General features: G+C 57.0%; 1 protein-coding gene across 1 annotated transcript in view; it reads right to left on the bottom strand.

The window, feature by feature from the left end:
* Positions 1 to 17,521, bottom strand: part of Obscn (obscurin, cytoskeletal calmodulin and titin-interacting RhoGEF) — a 114,098-nt gene that overhangs the window by 33,080 nt on the left and 63,497 nt on the right. Inside the window, 25 exon segments of the mRNA XM_055593997.1 lie at positions 101 to 259; positions 415 to 579; positions 685 to 801; positions 1,233 to 1,389; positions 2,126 to 2,299; positions 2,720 to 2,802; positions 2,959 to 3,159; positions 3,802 to 3,941; positions 4,109 to 4,231; positions 5,031 to 5,101; positions 5,429 to 5,489; positions 6,088 to 6,306; positions 6,406 to 6,504; positions 6,696 to 6,728; positions 7,265 to 7,462; positions 7,667 to 7,785; positions 8,052 to 8,130; positions 8,864 to 9,142; positions 9,692 to 10,073; positions 10,075 to 10,569; positions 11,601 to 11,974; positions 12,438 to 12,755; positions 13,021 to 13,308; positions 13,858 to 14,133; positions 14,930 to 15,202. Of these exon segments, the coding sequence (XP_055449972.1) occupies positions 101 to 259; positions 415 to 579; positions 685 to 801; positions 1,233 to 1,389; positions 2,126 to 2,299; positions 2,720 to 2,802; positions 2,959 to 3,159; positions 3,802 to 3,941; positions 4,109 to 4,231; positions 5,031 to 5,101; positions 5,429 to 5,489; positions 6,088 to 6,306; positions 6,406 to 6,504; positions 6,696 to 6,728; positions 7,265 to 7,462; positions 7,667 to 7,785; positions 8,052 to 8,130; positions 8,864 to 9,142; positions 9,692 to 10,073; positions 10,075 to 10,569; positions 11,601 to 11,974; positions 12,438 to 12,755; positions 13,021 to 13,308; positions 13,858 to 14,133; positions 14,930 to 15,202 (4,883 nt within the window).

The following is a 17,521-nucleotide window of genomic DNA, read 5'->3' as shown; positions in this document are numbered from 1 at the left end:
CCAGCGTCCACCGTGAAGCCTGAGAGGCAAACAGGCCTCCAGCCCACACCGCACATGCCCTTGCCCTGCAGAGGCCTCGGCGGCCTCTGCACGCACAGACCTTCATCATGTTCCGGAACACGTAGCTGAAGGTGTCAGTACGAGAGTCTCTCCGGGGCTTGCAGATCACCAGGTGGTTTCGGAAGAGGAAGACATGCCGGTTGTGACCCTTCCAAGGCATCCGGGCGCCTGGAGCCCCTTCCCACACAATGAAGTGGCCCTGGAGGTGTGAATGGGCTCTGGTTAGCCAGGCCTCCCCCACCGATGCAGCCCTCGCTAGCAGCCACAAACCCAGCTCCCCACCAAAGCCATGCAGCCACCCACATACTCCCACCTCCAGAAGCCTCATACGGCACCCTCCCCCCCCAGCCCCACCTGGCGGATAGGCTCTCCCAGGGCCTCCAGGGTTCCTGGGTAGTTCTCCATGAGAGACACGTGCAGCTTGTTCTCGGCACGCTGAGGCAGGGCGGACACCACGGCATAGGCCTGCTCCAGCAGCGCGCAGTTCTGCCGGTTTCGGGCCTTGTTGCGGATTAGCTCCTGGGGTGAAGGCCGAGAGTCACGGATCCAGGATGCTCTGAACCCAGGAACCCCTCCTCTCCCCCAACAGGTGCAGCCTGCACAGGTAAGGCTGGAGCATGTCACCTTCAGCAAGGCCTGGTATTTCTGCACCCGCTCCACGGGCTGCTCCAGGTAGTGCTGCAGTGGGGGTGGGGGCGGCTGCGTGGGGTCCTTTGCTGACAGTGTCTCCTCTGCGTACTTCTGTAGGAAGCACAAAACTGTTTTTGTGCGTGAATGCACGATCCCTTGGTGGCTAGAGCCACCTTGATCTGGAGGCTCAGCTCCTGGGCTGTCACAGGCACAGCCCTGAACCACCCAGGCATGGCTATGTCCCCAGAGAGCTAGAGGGTGATACCAAGGGTGCTGACACACACACAAGTGGCACTGGGTCACCAACTCACTGGTGGTGGCACAGGGCTTGGGAAACTCAAGTATCAGTTGAGTATAGAGCTGTGGGACTCCTACTGCATTTCCCACTAAGCCAGGGTGCAGGTAGGCAGTGATGTGCGTTGAGGAAGATGAACTTGGGGCTGGCCACGTAGACCCGTGGAGCTACACCTTAGACAGCATTTTGGGAAAGAACTGGAGCCCGGGAACAAGCAGGGTGGGTGGACTTGGCAGGTGGGAATCACCTTGTAGAACTCCTGGACTGGGGTGCTGACAACCACTGACTCAGCCTGCACACGGCCCACCAGGAACTCCAGGTACTTCTCAAAGGCCTCCTGGTTCTTGATGAAGCACATGGCCACATCATCATCGGTGTCACAGCCCTGCAGCTCCTTCAAGAAGCTGCCGCAAAGAGGACACTGTCAGCGCCTCCCCCACCAGCCAGCTCCAGACCCTCTCCCCCAGAAGAAGGCCAGGATCCTAATCGGGGCCTGAGCCCGATGATGGAGAGTCTGTTGAGTCCTGTGTGCAAAAAGTGCATGGGTGTGTGCCCATCCGCCCGTGCGTGAGTACAGACATATATTATGTGTGCGTAGGTACAAGAGCATCCATATGTGGGTACATACACATGCAGGTTTTCTAAAAGCACGCGTGCTTTTACATGAACATGCACAGATGTGAACACACACATGCGCAGACACTGCATATGTACAATACAGGGTGCACATCTTGGTATAGGTGTGTGCATGTATACGCTCACGCGTTGGCATGTATGCGGTAAGGTATACACAAGCACAGGATGTGAAACACTATGTACGTCAATGATCAGGCATGTAAGTAGGAGTATGCATGTGTGTGCAAGTATGTACATGCACATCAAGCGCTTCACGGTGTGGGAGCATCTACACATGTGTGCACACGCATGAGTGTGCCTGCACTACGGACTGTGCACACACTAGTCAGAGGCAGGATTACTGCAGGCTGTACCCTGCATGGCCCAGACACACAGTAGGGGAAGTTCTGCCTTGTGACACACCAACGCAAGCTTCTTCAGTTCCTTCCCACCCTCCATGAGCCCCCACAAGCAGGGGGCTGTGTCCATACACACGCGTGCGTGCACACAGCCACACCCTCCCACCTGCCGTGGAAACGGCTGATGTCCTTCACGTTACGAAAGATGACTGTCTTCTGGCTGGCCACGGCTGTGGGTACACGGGGGGACCGTTCCAGGTGCTTCATGTGGTGGCTCTCCAAGAACTGCAGCTCACCCACGAAAGCCTGCTCTGAACTCAGCAGCTCCTGGATGACGGAGCTGGCGGGAGAGGAGGCCGTTAGGGGGTACTCAGGACCCTGCCCCTTTCGGGGCCCTGGGGACAGCCTTTGTGACAGGACTGTTTACTCTCTCGTAGCCCCCATTCCCTCAACTTCTAAATTCAGGCAGTTCTTGCTACCTGAAGCCCACTGTCCACTTTCGGAGAAGAGATGAAGCGTCCCTGGGAGGAACCACTCTCCAAATGACTGGCCTCCCACCAGGGAAGCGTCATGGCATAGCCCATGAGAGGACACTGCAGGAATCAACATCAAGCTGGTGCCCACTCTGTTCTCTATGCCCACCCATCCCTGCTACAGAGTAGGCAGCCAGCGACCCCCACAACAGCAGTGAGCCAGAGCTCCCTGAAAGAGGTCACGCGACAGGTCTCCATGAGCAGTGGGACAGCCAGGGAAAACTCACCTCAGCCTCGTTCTATACTCGTCCTCAGACACAGCCTCCCCAGGAAACTCAGGGGCCTCAGTGGGCCCCCACTCAGGAGACAGCTGCTGAGAGACAGGCATCCGTGAGAGGTAGGCTGAGCTCCAGCTCTGCCCCTGTGGAGGCTGGGGGCTCCTAGCCTCCAAACCGGGACAACAACACCAGAGTCCTCTAGACTGGTGACCTGAAAACCCTCTCCCCCGAGGCCCCCAGGCACATACCTTGAGCCTCTTGTCCAGGTAGGCAGGGGACACCCAGCCCTGCCTGGAAGGGCTGGATTTGGTGGGCTTGGTGCGTACAAGCCAACGCAGGGGATGAGCCGAATCAAGGACCTCCACATACTGGCCTTCTCTCAGAATGATGGCATCTTGCTCAGCACCCAGGGGCAGATAGTCAGCAGTGACCACATAGATGTCAAAAATCTGGTTGGGTAGGGAGAGGAAATGAGTTGCCGGGAATTGAGTTCCAGCTAGGCCTGTCATGGCTCCCAGCAGCCACCAGAAAAGGGAAGGTGAGAAGCTTCCCAAACCCTGGAGAAGAGGTTGAGTCGGGACACTGAAAAAGTATCACCCAGGCCTGACAAGTCCCAGAGTGCAGGACACTAGTCTTGGGGACATTTAGCACAAGTACTGGCTCCCAATCCCCCACAAATGGCAGGACTGTGGATATTCTCCCTCGGCTTTCCTCCCCCCCCCCCCCCAAATAAAGCACCACAGCCTCAGGGCCTTTGGTTGGGGCTACCTATACTACTGGTCACATCTCATCACCAGCCCTCCTGGAACCGGGAACCTAAGCCCAGAAGGAGAGGGAGGAGGAGGAGAAGAAAAGAAGAAGGGTGGGTGAAAAGGAGGCAGGAGGAAGGCTCTACTCCTGAGGAATGGACCTGGTTCCTCACCAGTTCCTGTCTCCAGTGTGTCCCCTCAAGCCAGGAGCTCATCTCCTGATAGCCAGTAGCACACTCACTTTCCAATGCCTCCCTGCAATTCTCTCCTGTACCTCTAATCCCTATATCTTCTCTTCAGGAGGCCCCATCCCCATCCTCCTTCCCAGGGAGGAGTCCCTACCTCACCACGGGAGTCCCCATCCTCTGATTCTGAAGAGGACTCTTGCACACTGGAGGAAGGGCGTGACCGGCCATGCCGAGGAGAAGCAGATGGCGTCTTGGACTCCTCATCACTGTCACCTCCAGGCACCTGGAGCTTGGCTGGATGGGAAAAAGGATCATGATGCCCCACCCCCATCCCTACCCTGTCGTCCAGACAGTTTCCAGTTCCAGAGGCAGGAGAGCTTCTGCCCCTACTCACAAGTGCTTGGCCCACTGCCCACCTAACCCCCAGCCCCCCACCCTTGGGACACATACTAGCACCTCACCCTGCGAGATCTTGGCTGATACCATCTCAGTGATCTGCGAGGTGAGTTTCTGTAGGAACTCTTCTGTGCCCACCTCAGCGAGAGACAGGTGACCATGGGCCTTTTCAGCCACCAAGGACTCCCCTGGAGTGACAAAAGTGACCTTCAATCAGCCATCCCTCCTCCCCACCGTCCTCCCCAGGAATCTACTGAGTACTCTCTACACTGCAGGCCCAGTTTGGGTCCTGAGGGATGCCAGGCACGTGAGACCAGGCTTCCTCATGGTGCTGGGGTCTGAAAAGGGGAGCGGCCTCCAGGGCAGGGGTGGCGAGGCTGGACGTAGGAAGTTACAGAAGGCTTGCTATGGTCTGAGCCAAGATGTAGCCAATGGGGCTGAGGACAAGAGAAAATGCATCTGGACAGGGCACACAGTAGATGCAGCTGCGTAACTGTGAGGGTGGCTAAGGATCAACAGGACACCCACTGGGCAGTCAAGGGACAGCAGCCAACTGGGGAATGGACAACACAGCCAGGATCCGACTGTGATTAGGGAACAGTAGGCACAGTTGTACAGCAGACACATGGGCAGCAAATGGACAGCATGGATACAGGGTAGAGGGCGAAAAGGAGGCCAAGGCTGCATAATGGTCAGACCTTGGTTATCAGGCTGTGGAGGACCTGGAATACAGCTCATGCCACCTCTGCTCTGGATGCCTAGCTTGCCAGCCTCTACAGCCCACTGGGTCTGAGCTTGGCATCTAGGCTAGGTTTCCATTGGGATCCCACAGGTCCCCACATCCACTGAGGTCATAGATGGCTCCGACTCCAACCCAAGCGCAGCCCACAGGACTGTGGGGACCCCTGAGCCATTACCAGGTAGCTTCCTTTTCACCTAGCCTGGCTCTGGGTGAGGAGATGCAAGACATGGCCACCCTGCTTGTACCTTTCTTTTGCCCAACAAGATCAGCAAACCCCTCAGATTCCAACATCTGGCCTGAAACAGCTTGGCTTGTCCTGTGGAGAGAGACAAGGGCATCCCAAGAGGCCTGAGGTAGGAGCTACCACCTACAGCCTACCACCTTCCCCCTTGGGCAGAGGCTACTGACAGGAAGAGGGTCTAGAGGCAATGGTCTAGGACACCAGAGGGATCCCAAGAAACCCCCATTCTACACTGGGAAACTAAGGCATTGGGAGGGCCCTAGAATGCAGCCTGTGCAAACCAGAACTGGTCTATACTGCAGGACAGGGTGGTTCTCTACCAATAGTCCAGTGGTCCTGTTCCCAGTTCCCAGCTCTATTCAGCGGTCTTGGCCCTGGGGCCTTTGGATAGCTTCTACTCACCCTTGCAGGAAGGAGGAAATGAGGGCCTCCTTCACTCTCTCCTGTTCTTCCTCTTTGGCCACTGTTAAGAGAGTGGAGAGTCATCAGCATAAACTCCTGGACTCTGAAGCTTCTAATTCCAGGTCCAGGATGTGTGTGTGTGTCTGTGTGGATGGATGGATGGATGGATGGATGGATGGATGGATGGATGGATGGATACAAATATGTATTCAGAACATACAAGCTGCCCCAGGAACTTGCACTCTATTCCCTGAGCTCTGAGCAGGGACTGATCCAAATGGTACTGCCCCACTCCTCACCATGGTAACCAAGAACATGAGTCTTCCCTTGAAGTGCTAACCCTCAGGGGCTTGAGCAAGGCTCTGAAGCAGAGAGCTCCGCTCACCCTGGAGCCCGCTATACAGAGCAGGCATGAACACTGGGCCTGAGAGTCTCTGAAACCCAACACCAAGCTCCCCGGCACCCCTGAGACCCGACATGCCCTGGGGGTGTTCTGATACTGTGGGAGAATGAAAGGTGGGAGAGAAGTCTTGTCCCAGTACAAATGTTGAAGGTCAACCCCCCCCCCAAAAAAAAGAAGCCCCTGAGTCTTTGCACTGTCCAGCTCTGGTGCCCCTCCCATGCCCATGTACCTGCCTACCCCCTGACCCTTCACTCACAGCCGGAGATGTGCAGGCTGGCAGAGCAGAGTGCCTGGCCAGCAGCGTTGGTGGCAATACATGTGTAGGTGCCCTGGTGTTGTCGGCCCACATCCAGCAGGACCAGGCTATGCTGCTTGGCAGAACTGGCCATGGTGTAGCCGGGGGTATCCGGGCCAATCCAGACCACGCCCTTCTCTGCCTCCTCCTTGACCCAGTGCACAGTGGGGGCTGGGTGTCCTGAGGGACAGAGAGTAATGAGTCCATCTCTCAGAGGACCCTCCCTTGAGGACAGAGCACTGTGGGTGGCTGTCATCCTCTCTGTGAGGACTGCCTCACCTTCCACCTTCACTGAAAAGGTGATGCTGGAGCCTCTCTTCACTTTTTTGGGTGTGAACTTCTCCAGGATCCGGGGTGGCACCAGCTGCTCATGAACATCTGGAATGGCACAGCCAACCATAGGGATCCCCCCCACCAAAAACAAAACAAAACACCTCCAGAGTCCTAATTCCAGAGGATCCTCTGAAACCTATGCCCACTGGCTATTCATGCTTCTGTGACGGCCAGCCCCAGGTCCATCCACTCTGGCCTCCTGCCCATGGTCTACTACCCATCTGGGCCTAACTCACCTGCTGCTGGCTTCTCTTCTGGTTCACTGGGACCTAAAACACAGAGAGCATCAAACTCATAGCACTTGTAAGCCCTCTGACCTCTAGCCCTGTACATGGCTCTGCGCTGGTCCTGGTAGCCCCATCCTTAGGACAAAGATACCCAAATCTCTTGAAACGTCATCCAGAGAGCTGTGGAACTGACAACTCAGCATGGGGCTGGCCATGGGCCACATGGACCTGACGGATGACATCCTGCTGCCCATTCTTGTTACCCACACCCTCCCCAGACCTGTGGCCTAGATCTGCAACTAAATGCACGGGTCTGTAGCTTAGGAGCCACAGCTCCCAAGTTCTGGCAGAAGAGAACACAGGAAGCACTAGGTCCCTCATAGCAAGACAGGTTTGGTTCAATTTTGGAATCACTTTCCATGTTCAGAAAGAAGGAACCTCAAGGCCACCATGGCCACCTGTTCCTTGAAGGGCTGACTTCTGGCTACCTGAGTCTCTGCTCACTACAGCAATGACTGCAGAGCCCTGGCCCCAAGTCTGATAGGACTTGCAGCTCAACTCTGCTTCAGGGCACCCACCTCGGACCAGCAGCCGGGCCGAAGAGTAGGCAGCACCCACAGCATTGCTGATGTAGGCTGCATACTGGCCGCTGTCCTCCCGAGTGACCGAGACAATCTCCAGGGTGTGCAGGGTCTTTTTGTCAGTCATGCGGATGTGGGCAGATGTGGTCAGGGGCTGGCCATCTTTGAACCAGTACAGTTTGGGGGCTGGATAGCCTGGGGACACAAAGGCAGGTGTTCAGCCCAAGGCCACCTCCCAGTGATGACAGAAGACCCAAACCAAAGGCCCATCAGAGACCAAAGGGACAGACACACACATGACCGCCCAAACACTGCTAGCTGGGGTCCCCCAACCACGGCTGGCAGGGCTTGGCCTCTGTTCAGTGTGACAGTAGTTCGACCTCCTCACTAGGTCCTCACCTTTCACCTTGAGTTGGAATTTGGCCAGGCGTGTGCCAGGGGACACGTGGAGGTCTTTCAGCTCTTCCAACACCTGAGGAAGCTGCCCCTCATCTGACTCGGTTCCCTCTTGCTCCCGGCTGGCAGGAAGGACAAACAAAGGAAAGCAACAAGTAGGAAGGTTCAAGGCAGGAGGATCATCGGGGTGATGTCAGACAGGGAGGGATACTGAAGTTCCCTGAATTCAGAGACAGAGGATGCAGAGCCGCCAAGGCCTGGTGGGAGGCTCCAAGACCTGGCTTGTCAATCCATACACTCTAACCCCCTCCCCCAGACAGCAGGGTTGCCTCCTCGGAGGCCCTGGTAGAATCAATCACTGGACTTTCCCATCTCTGTGGGACCCCACCTGGACAGGTATCCCTGGGCGCTGAAGTACGATGAGGTCTCAGTAGCGTCTGCAGCAGTATCATAGTCTGTGCTGGTCACTGGAGAAGGAAGGTGGTGATTTGGGGACAAGGTCTAAAAATGCAAGCGCACCGCCTTGTCCTTAGGAGGCTCTGCCATGCAGCCTTGAGAGAAGCTTCCTGCACTCAGCATGGAAAAGGGCAACAGCTTCATGCATCTGACCTGCCCCAGCCTGTGTCTGGGCTCACACTTCCAGGCTATAACTGGCAAGGCTCTTTGGCCCAATGAACTATAGCTGTCACATGATTTACAGTCTTCATGAATTACAACAGTGCAGGCAGAACCTTCTGCTTCCATCTTATAATACCATGAGGGGTTAAAGAGATACTGGCCTCAAACCCAGCAGCTGGGAACTTCCTGGCCAGGCTACAGTAAGAGGGACTGGATTTTTCTACCATTAGGCTGTTACACGTGGAATGTTCATGCTCCACAAATATACATGTCAAAACATTACTCTTGGGCTGGCCAGGTGGCTCAGCAGGTAAAGGTGCTTGCCGCCAAGTCTAGTGCCCTAAGCTCAATCCCTGGGACCCAACTTGTTGAAAGAGAAAACGGACTCTGAGCAGTTGTCCCCAGAACAATACCATACTAGCGCATGGCTTTCTCTTTCTCTGTCTCTCTCTCACATACACACATAGACACAAATGTAAAATAAAAATTAGTAACTGTGGCGTTGGTATTAGGAGGTAGGGTCTTTGGGAGGTGACCACACCCAGGCCACCCTAGAGACACCCAGCTCAGAGCAGCACGCACATTCCACACGAAGCTCAGCCTTGGTGGAGGAGACGCCCATGCTGTTCTCCGCCAGGCATCGGTAGACACCCATGTCTGCCGGCACCACAGCGGTGATGATGAGCTGGTGGCCACCCCGCTGGTCCTCGTTGATCATGTAGTGGTCGTCCTCCTCCAGCAACTTCCCGTCCTTGAACCAGCGCACGCTGGGCACGGGCTGGCCCGTCACCACGCAGTCGAAGCTCACGGGGTAACCGTCCTGCACCTCTTGGTTCTGCAGCTCAGTCAGGAACACTGGGGCTGCCACGGGCAGGCAGAGGGTGCAGGGAGTCAGCCCCGGGGTGCCCTTTATACCCCAACACCACGTACATGCAGGTCACCACCAGAGGGTGCTGTGAACCATCGGCCTCGACCAGACTGGACACCTCTTGGTTCCCAACTACCCTGAGGCAGAGAAGTGGAGAACTGGAAACGGCAGGCAGAGAGAAGGATGCATGGGCTGGGCGTCTAGTGGCACCTTAAACCTCAGGTGCCCCAAGATGTGTCTTGAGAAGTCTCAAGACACAGCACTGAGGATCATTCGTTATAACCTCCTCATGGCCCGGGAGAGACACACGTGCTCAATGAGGTTATCTTACTTTCAGTAACTGGCGTGGTAACTACCACAAAGAATGGACCTCGACGCGCACCACTGCTAATGAAAGACAGAACTGAGGTTCAAGTTCCACCATTTAACCTCAAACTCAGGGCTTTGCCACCCCCAGGCTTGGGGGACAACCGGCCAGAGCTACCTTCTGGTTCTGCCTCAGCCATCTTCTTCTCTACCCCACCCCAGGCCGATGCACTCACCAGCGTCTGAGGTCTGCAGGCCAGGCGTCTTCTGCAGTGGTACCGCAGGGGTGACAGCGGGGGCCACCTTGCCAATGCGCATCTCTACTCCCCGGGGTCCCTGCTCCCCCAGGCTGATTTCCACCCCGATGCCCATGGTGGCAAACATGTCACGGAAGCAGGTGACTGCCCGGCGGGCCTCTGTGAGTGACTCAAAACGGATGCACACGAAGTTTTCGTCCTCTCGGTATGTCTGCCAGTCTGCAGGCTCCTCCGGCTCCACGGGGCCTTCATCCGCACTCAGGAAGAGTTCCTCCTCTGAGAGCTCAGCCGGGCTCTTGGTGCGGAAGAGGCGGTGCAGGCGGCGCGCTGCCCGGCGGAAGGCATCGTCCAGCTCGCCCCCCCGAAGAGCTCTCAGCCTCGCTCTCTGTCCCACTGACCACCACACAGGCACTGTGGCTCACAAGGCCGAACTTGGTGCTCACCTGACAGGTGTAACGGCCCGTGTCCGTGGGGCCCAGGCCAGTGACCAGCAGAGAGCACGTACCGTCCTGGAGCTGGTCTATGTGGTAGTGCCGCCCATCTGTCAGCTCTATGCCATCCTTCAGCCAGCAGGCCCTCATATCAGCCTTGCTGGCCACCACGCACTCCAGCCGCAGCACATCCCCAACCTGAGCCTCTGTGTCCCCGAACGTGCGGGAGAACACAGGCCCTTCCTGCTGCTTCATCTCCTTCCGTACTTTGTAGCCCTTAAAGGCAGCCTGGATCTTCACAGCTGCCTTGTCCAGGGATGGGTCGTTCAAGTCTGCTGCGCTCAGGTCTCCCGGCAGTGGGCACACGGGCGCTACTTGCTCCTGCTGCTTTTGTGGCTTCACAGAAGTGGCCACCTGGGCCCCGTGCTGTGGACACAGGATGTGAGGTCAGAGCAAAGCAGGGAAATGAAGACCGAAAACACTCCAGTCCCAGTACTCCAGCGTGCCATCTGTCTCCAGCTTAGTGGCTGCCCGAGTGCTTGCTACTACCACTCCCAAAAGCCAATGCTCTTCCTAGAAATCACAGTACACAGCGACCTAGATGAGGACCAACAGCATTTTGGGAAACATCAGAAAGGCCAGGCTCATCTCTTCAGAAAAAAAAAGTTGTAACTGTTTAGCAGGTGGGCATATGGAAAATGCAAGAAGAAATAAGCAGGCAAGTGGCTGTGTGGCTGAATGGATGGTGGGAGGGTGGATGATGGCAGATGGATGGAGGGATAGTAGGGTAGATGGGTGAGCACATAAGTCCGCAGAAAAATAAGTGAACAGGTGAGCAAAGACAGGAATAACTAGCAAATGAGCGGTGAGTGGGGGATAGTGAGTGTATGAGTCAAGGGAGGAACGAGTAGATGCTGAATGGGTGGATAATGGATGGATGGATGGATGGATGGATGGATGGATGGATGGATGACTGGGCAAACAGACGGGATGGTAAATGGATAAACTGGAAATCAAGTATGGGAGGTATGGATGGTAGATTAGTGGACAGTGGGCAGAGAGAGGCTGATGGTGAAATGGCCCAACAGTTCAACAGGTGCTGAAATGATGGGTAGTAGGCAGAGGAGTGGATGGATTGCAGATAATGGACAAACGGGCAGATGGATGGACAGAGGTTTAGAAGATGTTTAGATGAGTGGATAGATTGATATACACATAGAATGATGGGGTTCAGATAACGAATAGACTGACAGATGGATAGATGCCAGAATAGGTGGAGGAGTGAATGGTAGATGAATCGATGGATGTTAAGATGGAAAGATTATGTATTGTGAGTAGATGGTATTGAGATAGACGAATAGATGGAGGAGTGGTGGGATTAAGGACAGGCACAGAAATGGATGGTGGGGACCTGTGACCTCTCAGCCCTCTTCTTACAGGCCAACTAGGAGGCTCACCTTGCTGGCCAGAGGTGAGATCCCAGGACCCCCGGCCTTCTTGAGGTAGGTAACTAGGGAAGGAGTGCCAGCCCGAGACTCATCGTCAGAGCTAGTGTGCGAGAGGTCAGCCTCTCCCGTGCGTGCTAGCTCATCCGCTGTAGAGTAGCCCTCCGAGAGGTCAGGGGCCGTCTCTTCTGCCTCCTGCCGCAGATGCTGCACGCGGCTGTCTTCCTCAGGCAGCTCACTGATGGAGTCCAGCGTGGGCTCCCGGCTCATGCGGCGCTTCCGGGCAAGGGCCTCCCATAGCAGATGCAGGTCACCCTCCTGGGCTGCCTCAGGAGGCAGGCTGGGCTGCGTGGGGCCCTCATCCCCGGAGCCTGAGGTCATGACCACTGACGAGGGCAACAGAGCAGTCAGGAGGTGACATCCGGCCGAGCTGCAACCCCACACCTGCCTTTGCTGCTGCGTGGGGTATGACCTGGCCGGGCCCTTCTGGACCTCTGCCCTCTGTCTTGCACCAAGTACCTTTATCTGTTCTGATATGCTCCAACCCTCATTTTTGCTCCCTCTCAATCTATTTCCTCTAACTCACAGAGATCCACCCGCCTCTGCCTCCCCGAGTGTTCCCTGGGATTACAGGCGGGGGTGGTACTCTTAGAGCAGGTAGGACATCAGGCACAGGCGAGCAGGAGAGAACTGAGCGCAGAAATCGGGGGAGGGGGATCAAAGTGGAAGCATGGGTGATGCCCAGAGTGGGGATAAGTCACAGTGCAGACAGTTTGTAGTGTGGGGGAGTGCCCTAGAATGCAGAGCACACTGAGAGAGCATGCTCTGAGTGGAGCTGGCCAGACTCACCTTTAAAAGTGGCAGCCCCTGAGGAGGGCGGGCCCCGGGTGGGACCACAGCGGTACTCCCCTTGGTCTTCAGTCCTGAAGCCCTTGATCACCAGCATCCGCCGCCGACCCTGAGAGAGGACCTCAAAGTGCCCGCTGGGCTGGATGCGCTCTGTTCCCTTGTGCCAGACGACCTCGCCAGCATCAGCTGCCACTTCCATCTCCAGACACAGGTCCTCACCAACTACTGCCTGTCGTGTCTCTGGGTATGGGGCTGGGACTGGGGTTAGGGTTGGGGTTGGGGCTGGGGTTGGGGCCGGGATTGGGGTTGGGGCTGGGGCTGGGGCTGGGGTTGGGGTTGGGGTTGGGGTTGGGGTTGGGGCTGGGGCTGGGGCTGGGGTTGGGGCTGGGGTTGGGGTTGGGGTTGGGGCCGGGGTTGGGGTTGGGACTGGGACTGGGGCAGGTTTAGGTTCCGTTGACTCTGCTGAAGAACAGTGTCCACAGAGGATAGGCCACATCAGCCAGGGTCACTGCCCCGCCTACGGGGCTCCCTCCCTCTAGCTTGCATAGCTGCTCACTGTCTTGGACTGAGAGTAGTAACTCACCTGTCTTCACCATCTGGGGCAGATGTACAGGCTCCCCAGTGCCTGCTGGACCCACAGCTGCCACTCGGAAGCGGTAGGTCTCCCCAGGGGCCAGGCCGTCCACCACACACTCTGGCCCAGGTACCAACTCATGGCACAACTTCCACTGGCCTGTGGATGCCTCTTTCATCTCCACACGATAACCACATAGACCGCCGCCGCCATCACTCAGGGGAGCCACCCAGGATAGGGTCACAGAGTGGCCACTGCGAGCCACCACTTCGGCGTCTTCAGGGGGGTCAGGGAGGGCTGCACGGGAGAGGGCAGATTAGCACACAGACACAGTGGGACCTGAAGTGCTTCCAGCAGTTTCTGGGCTCCAGTACTAGACATGGCTACATTTTGGGATGAACTCCCTTATGAGTCCTCTAGACCCTGAACCCAATGGCTTAGACTGGTTTGGGGAGCAAGAAATGCTGCTGAAGCCTCCACAGGTTGACATTTGTGCATCTTGGCACCCACCAGCATGGGCAGCCAACTGGGACTGGAGGACCTCATTCCTCTAGACCCTTCCCCTAAGAGCTGGGCATAAGGGGAAAGACTAAGATCTCAAGGGACTCTGGCCTTGGGGGGTGCTAAAGGATGAGTGAGCATGGGCACCTCTCAGACTTGCATCGTCAGGAACTACCAAAGACACTATCCTCAGGCTCTTGGGGTCTAATGGAAACCGAACAGAATCCAGCTCTGGACGGTCGCCATCTGAGTTGAAGTCGGCGGGGGGAGCAGGGAGGTGGGGAGGTGGGGCTTGGGTGTGCCCCAGACCCAAACTATAGGGAAGGAACCCTGCCAACCACTCACCCAACACAGAGAGGCGTGCGGAGGCCACAGCATCACGGGCCGCAAACGTGACCTCTCCTCTGTGTTGGGGCTGGGCGTTGTTCAGTATCAGGGCATGGTGGCTGCCGTCTGCGGTGACTGTCCAGTCAGCGTCATCAGGTTGGATGGCAGCCCCGTTGATGTACCAAGTAGCCTCACCCACAGGCACGGCCTCACTTAGTGTGCAAGCGAAGCGGACCTTCATACCGGCTCTCACAGAAGCATCTTGTGGGGGCTCTAGGACCTCCAAGCGCCAGCCTGTGGGGAGCGGGATGGGTGAGTATTTGCAAGGGGGGGACTCCAGAGGAGAATGCAAGGCCCCTGGCCCTTACAAAGCCCCCACCACCTCAACCTAGCCTCGAGTTGGAGGTGTCTCAGACTGACAATTCACCTGACTCTGCTGGCCCAGGAAGGCCTCGTGTTGGGGAGTCTAGAAGGCCAACCATCCTCTCCTGCAGGCCCCCTCGCACTGCCCTGGTAACTGCCAGGGCCTCTAATGGGAAAGCCCTCAGAGATTTCAGGAAGGCCAATCGGGAAGGTGTCTTGGAGACTTCCTTCTTCCCCTCCCTATTTTCTGTCCCTCTCCCCCAGCCCACTGTCTCTAAGTCCCTGTAGACCAATGAGGTCTAGCCCCCTATAGGCAGAGTCTGGAGATACCCACTAACTCTTCCAGCCAGGAAGAGCCCTTGTCAGAGGCGGCGGGCCTAGAGATACCACCCTTCTCACTGCCGTCTCCCCCCTGAAGAGTGGCCGTTCCCAGCTGCCAATAGACTCTCACTCTGGAAACGACTCTCCACCTGTGGCTGTCATGCCAGAGTCCAGTCCTTTGGTCCTACTGAGTTCCGCCGAGCTAGCTACACAGTGTGGGAGGTGGGAGGAACTCAGACCCAGCGCTCTCCCCTCCCCGCAAGCCTTTGAGGGGGGACCTCGAAGGATAGCTTCTCATAGGACCCCCTTCACCACCACCTCTGCTCACAGCTCAGCACCCCTTCCCCCACCCCCATGGAAGAGTCTCATCCCATCGGCCCAGCCACGTCCTCCCTCGGCTTGGCACCTCTCACAGTGAGGAATGCAGACGTGACCACGTCCCCTGCCAAGAAGGTCACTCGGCAGCTGTCCTGCGGCTTCAGGTTCTTGAGCAGCAGCAGGTGCCGCAGCCCCTCCTCAAAGTAGACCACCTCCACGTTTTCCGAGGTGTGCACAGGCTCGTCGTCCAAAAGCCAGGTGTGGGCAGCCACCTCAGGCTGGGACAGCTGGCACTCGAACAGAGCTTCACCACCCTCCAAGGCATCAACGTTCTCCAGGCCGCGTACCACTGTGTTCTTAGCTGTGGAGGAAAGTGGGGTTCGGGGTTTCATGCCTCCAGTGATTCCTCACTGCTGTCTCTTACAAGAACCTCCCCAAACTACAGAGGGACCAACAGAACAGGACCCCGGCAGCCACCACGGAGGGTGGCACTCAGGGAGGGCCCACTAGATGAGGCATGGTGGCCCAGCCCACACAGCCATCACCCTGTCCACATTAGCAGTGGGCTATGTGAGGGCCATCCTGTCCCTCGCAGATGAGAAACCTCATAGGTGCTCACAAACCCAGACTCAAGCCCGCTGCCGATGCAGAGCTGTGTCCTTTCCCACAATGGTGCCCACAGCCTCAAGATGTGGGCCACACCCTTTCCTCAAGTCCCCTAACCAGCGCCACTAGGCCTGTGCTCACACCTGGTATGGTTTCTCCAAATCTGTGTGGACTAGAGACCTCCTAAGTCCATACCCCTCCTTTCTCACCTCTTGCCAGTTATATTAGCCACTTTCTCACAGGAGCCACAAGCTCATGAGACTGCGCCCTAACCTATATAGCGCTCTGTGTCATCACCCATACAGATATTCTCCGTGTATAGGTCACCTGCTGGCGGCCATTGCCTGCATTCCTACCATAATTATACCAGGCCTGCCTGCCAGGTGGCCTCACCTTGCACTTGGAGCAGTGCCACAACTCGAGTGCCCGAGGCCTCACAAGAATAGATGCCGCTGTCACAGGGCAGGGCTGGCCTGAGGATCAGCCTGGCTACGGTCCAGTCCTGCTCTATGATGACACGGTGCCCATCTGCGCACACCTCCCGCTCGTTCATCTTCCACGTGGCCTGCACGGGCCTCGAGTACTGGCAGAGGAGCTCGGCCGAGCCACCCTCCTCCACCACCAGGTCCTGCATGGCACTCACCACCTCCACTGTGGGATCTGTCGGCCAACATCCCAGAGATGTATCAGCCCCTGGGGCGGCGCCACGTGGCCCACCCACCTTCTACTGTCCGTGTTAGAAGCTTCAGCGGCTGCAAGCGTGGCGCTTTGGTGGGCAATGGCTTAGCAACAGGCGCCTGGCATGTGGCCAGGAAGGGGACCCCTCACGGCTGCCCAAGAGCCCTATTTACCAGACATGCCTCATTTCGCTCATGGCAGATGACAATGTCAGGCTGTCTGTCCAGGCTGGGCCCCTCTAGCCCAAGGTGAACACATAGGTCGCACCTTAAACACACCTGGGCCCCGGATCCTGGACGTCTGAAGCTGCAGCCCGTCTTGCCCTTCTCTAAGAGCGTAGGGATGCTTGCTGACACCCTTGGGTCCCATCCCATCCCCACCTACTCAACCAACATCTGTTCATCCTGGATCTATGAGGCTTACAGGAGGCCTTAGGCAAAGGCACGGGGTGAAAGACTAGGAGTGAACTGTTTGGAGTCCCTGGAAGGCTGCTGTCTTCCCTGTCCATGCAACTCTTCCCGAGAAGGGTGCCCGTGGGAAGAGAAGCAGGTGTACTCAGGGGCAAACCAGAACCAAAAACCAGTGGTTTCTCCATCAGGAGCCCAGCCTTTCTGGCTGGGATGTCTAGCCAGTAGGATGGCAAACAAGGCTCAGCGTGTGCAGGTCCCCCACTGCGAATGTGCAGGCCGGACTCCAACTAAACAGTTCACAAAGACTAAACTTCCCACGCAGGAAATGAGTGGGCGCCCACCCTCTGCCCACATGACGCTCTCCTGGGTAGACGTTAGGCATGGAGCAATGCGTGCTCTATGGCCCTTGGGGTCGGTACCTGACATTCCTCAGTTCCCCAGGACCCTGCAGGAAGCGTGCAGGACGGCAAGGGCAGAAGCACCGGCATGGGGAGGTTCCCATTGGCCAATACCTTTGACCAATAACTTGGCTGTGGAGACCAGGGGCCCTGTGCGGAAGGTGATGGTGCCTGAGTCGGCCACCCCCAGGCCCGAGAGCGTGAGGGAGTGAACAGTCCCCTCTCGCACAGTGATGGCACTCTCAGGGCTGTTCTGAAGCAGGGTGCCATCCAGCCACCAGCGGGCCTCCGGCCCACCCGCACGAGACACCTCACAGGAGAACGTGGCCACCTCCCCCGCGAAGACATCCACGTTCTGCAAGCCACGTACCAGGCACAGTGCTGCCTCTGTGCGAGAGGGCGAGAAGGAAGTCTGGGCTGGGGCTCCCTGGGGTCTCCGGGTGAGGACAACCCTCAGGGGCACTGGCGTGAGATTGTGAACCAAGAGCCCGATTGCTCACAGCCAGATTGCTCTCTGTCTTTCTTTATTTTTATTTTTTGTTATCTATCTATCTATCTATCTATCTATCTATCTATCTATCTATCTAT

This window comes from Psammomys obesus, unplaced genomic scaffold (genome assembly GCF_907164565.1).
Source record: "Psammomys obesus unplaced genomic scaffold, mPsaObe1.curated_primary_1811, whole genome shotgun sequence".
Classification (NCBI taxonomy): Eukaryota; Metazoa; Chordata; class Mammalia; order Rodentia; family Muridae; genus Psammomys; species Psammomys obesus.
The sequence above is the reverse complement of the archived record's forward strand: the minus strand, read 5'-3'. Positions and strand labels throughout refer to the sequence as shown.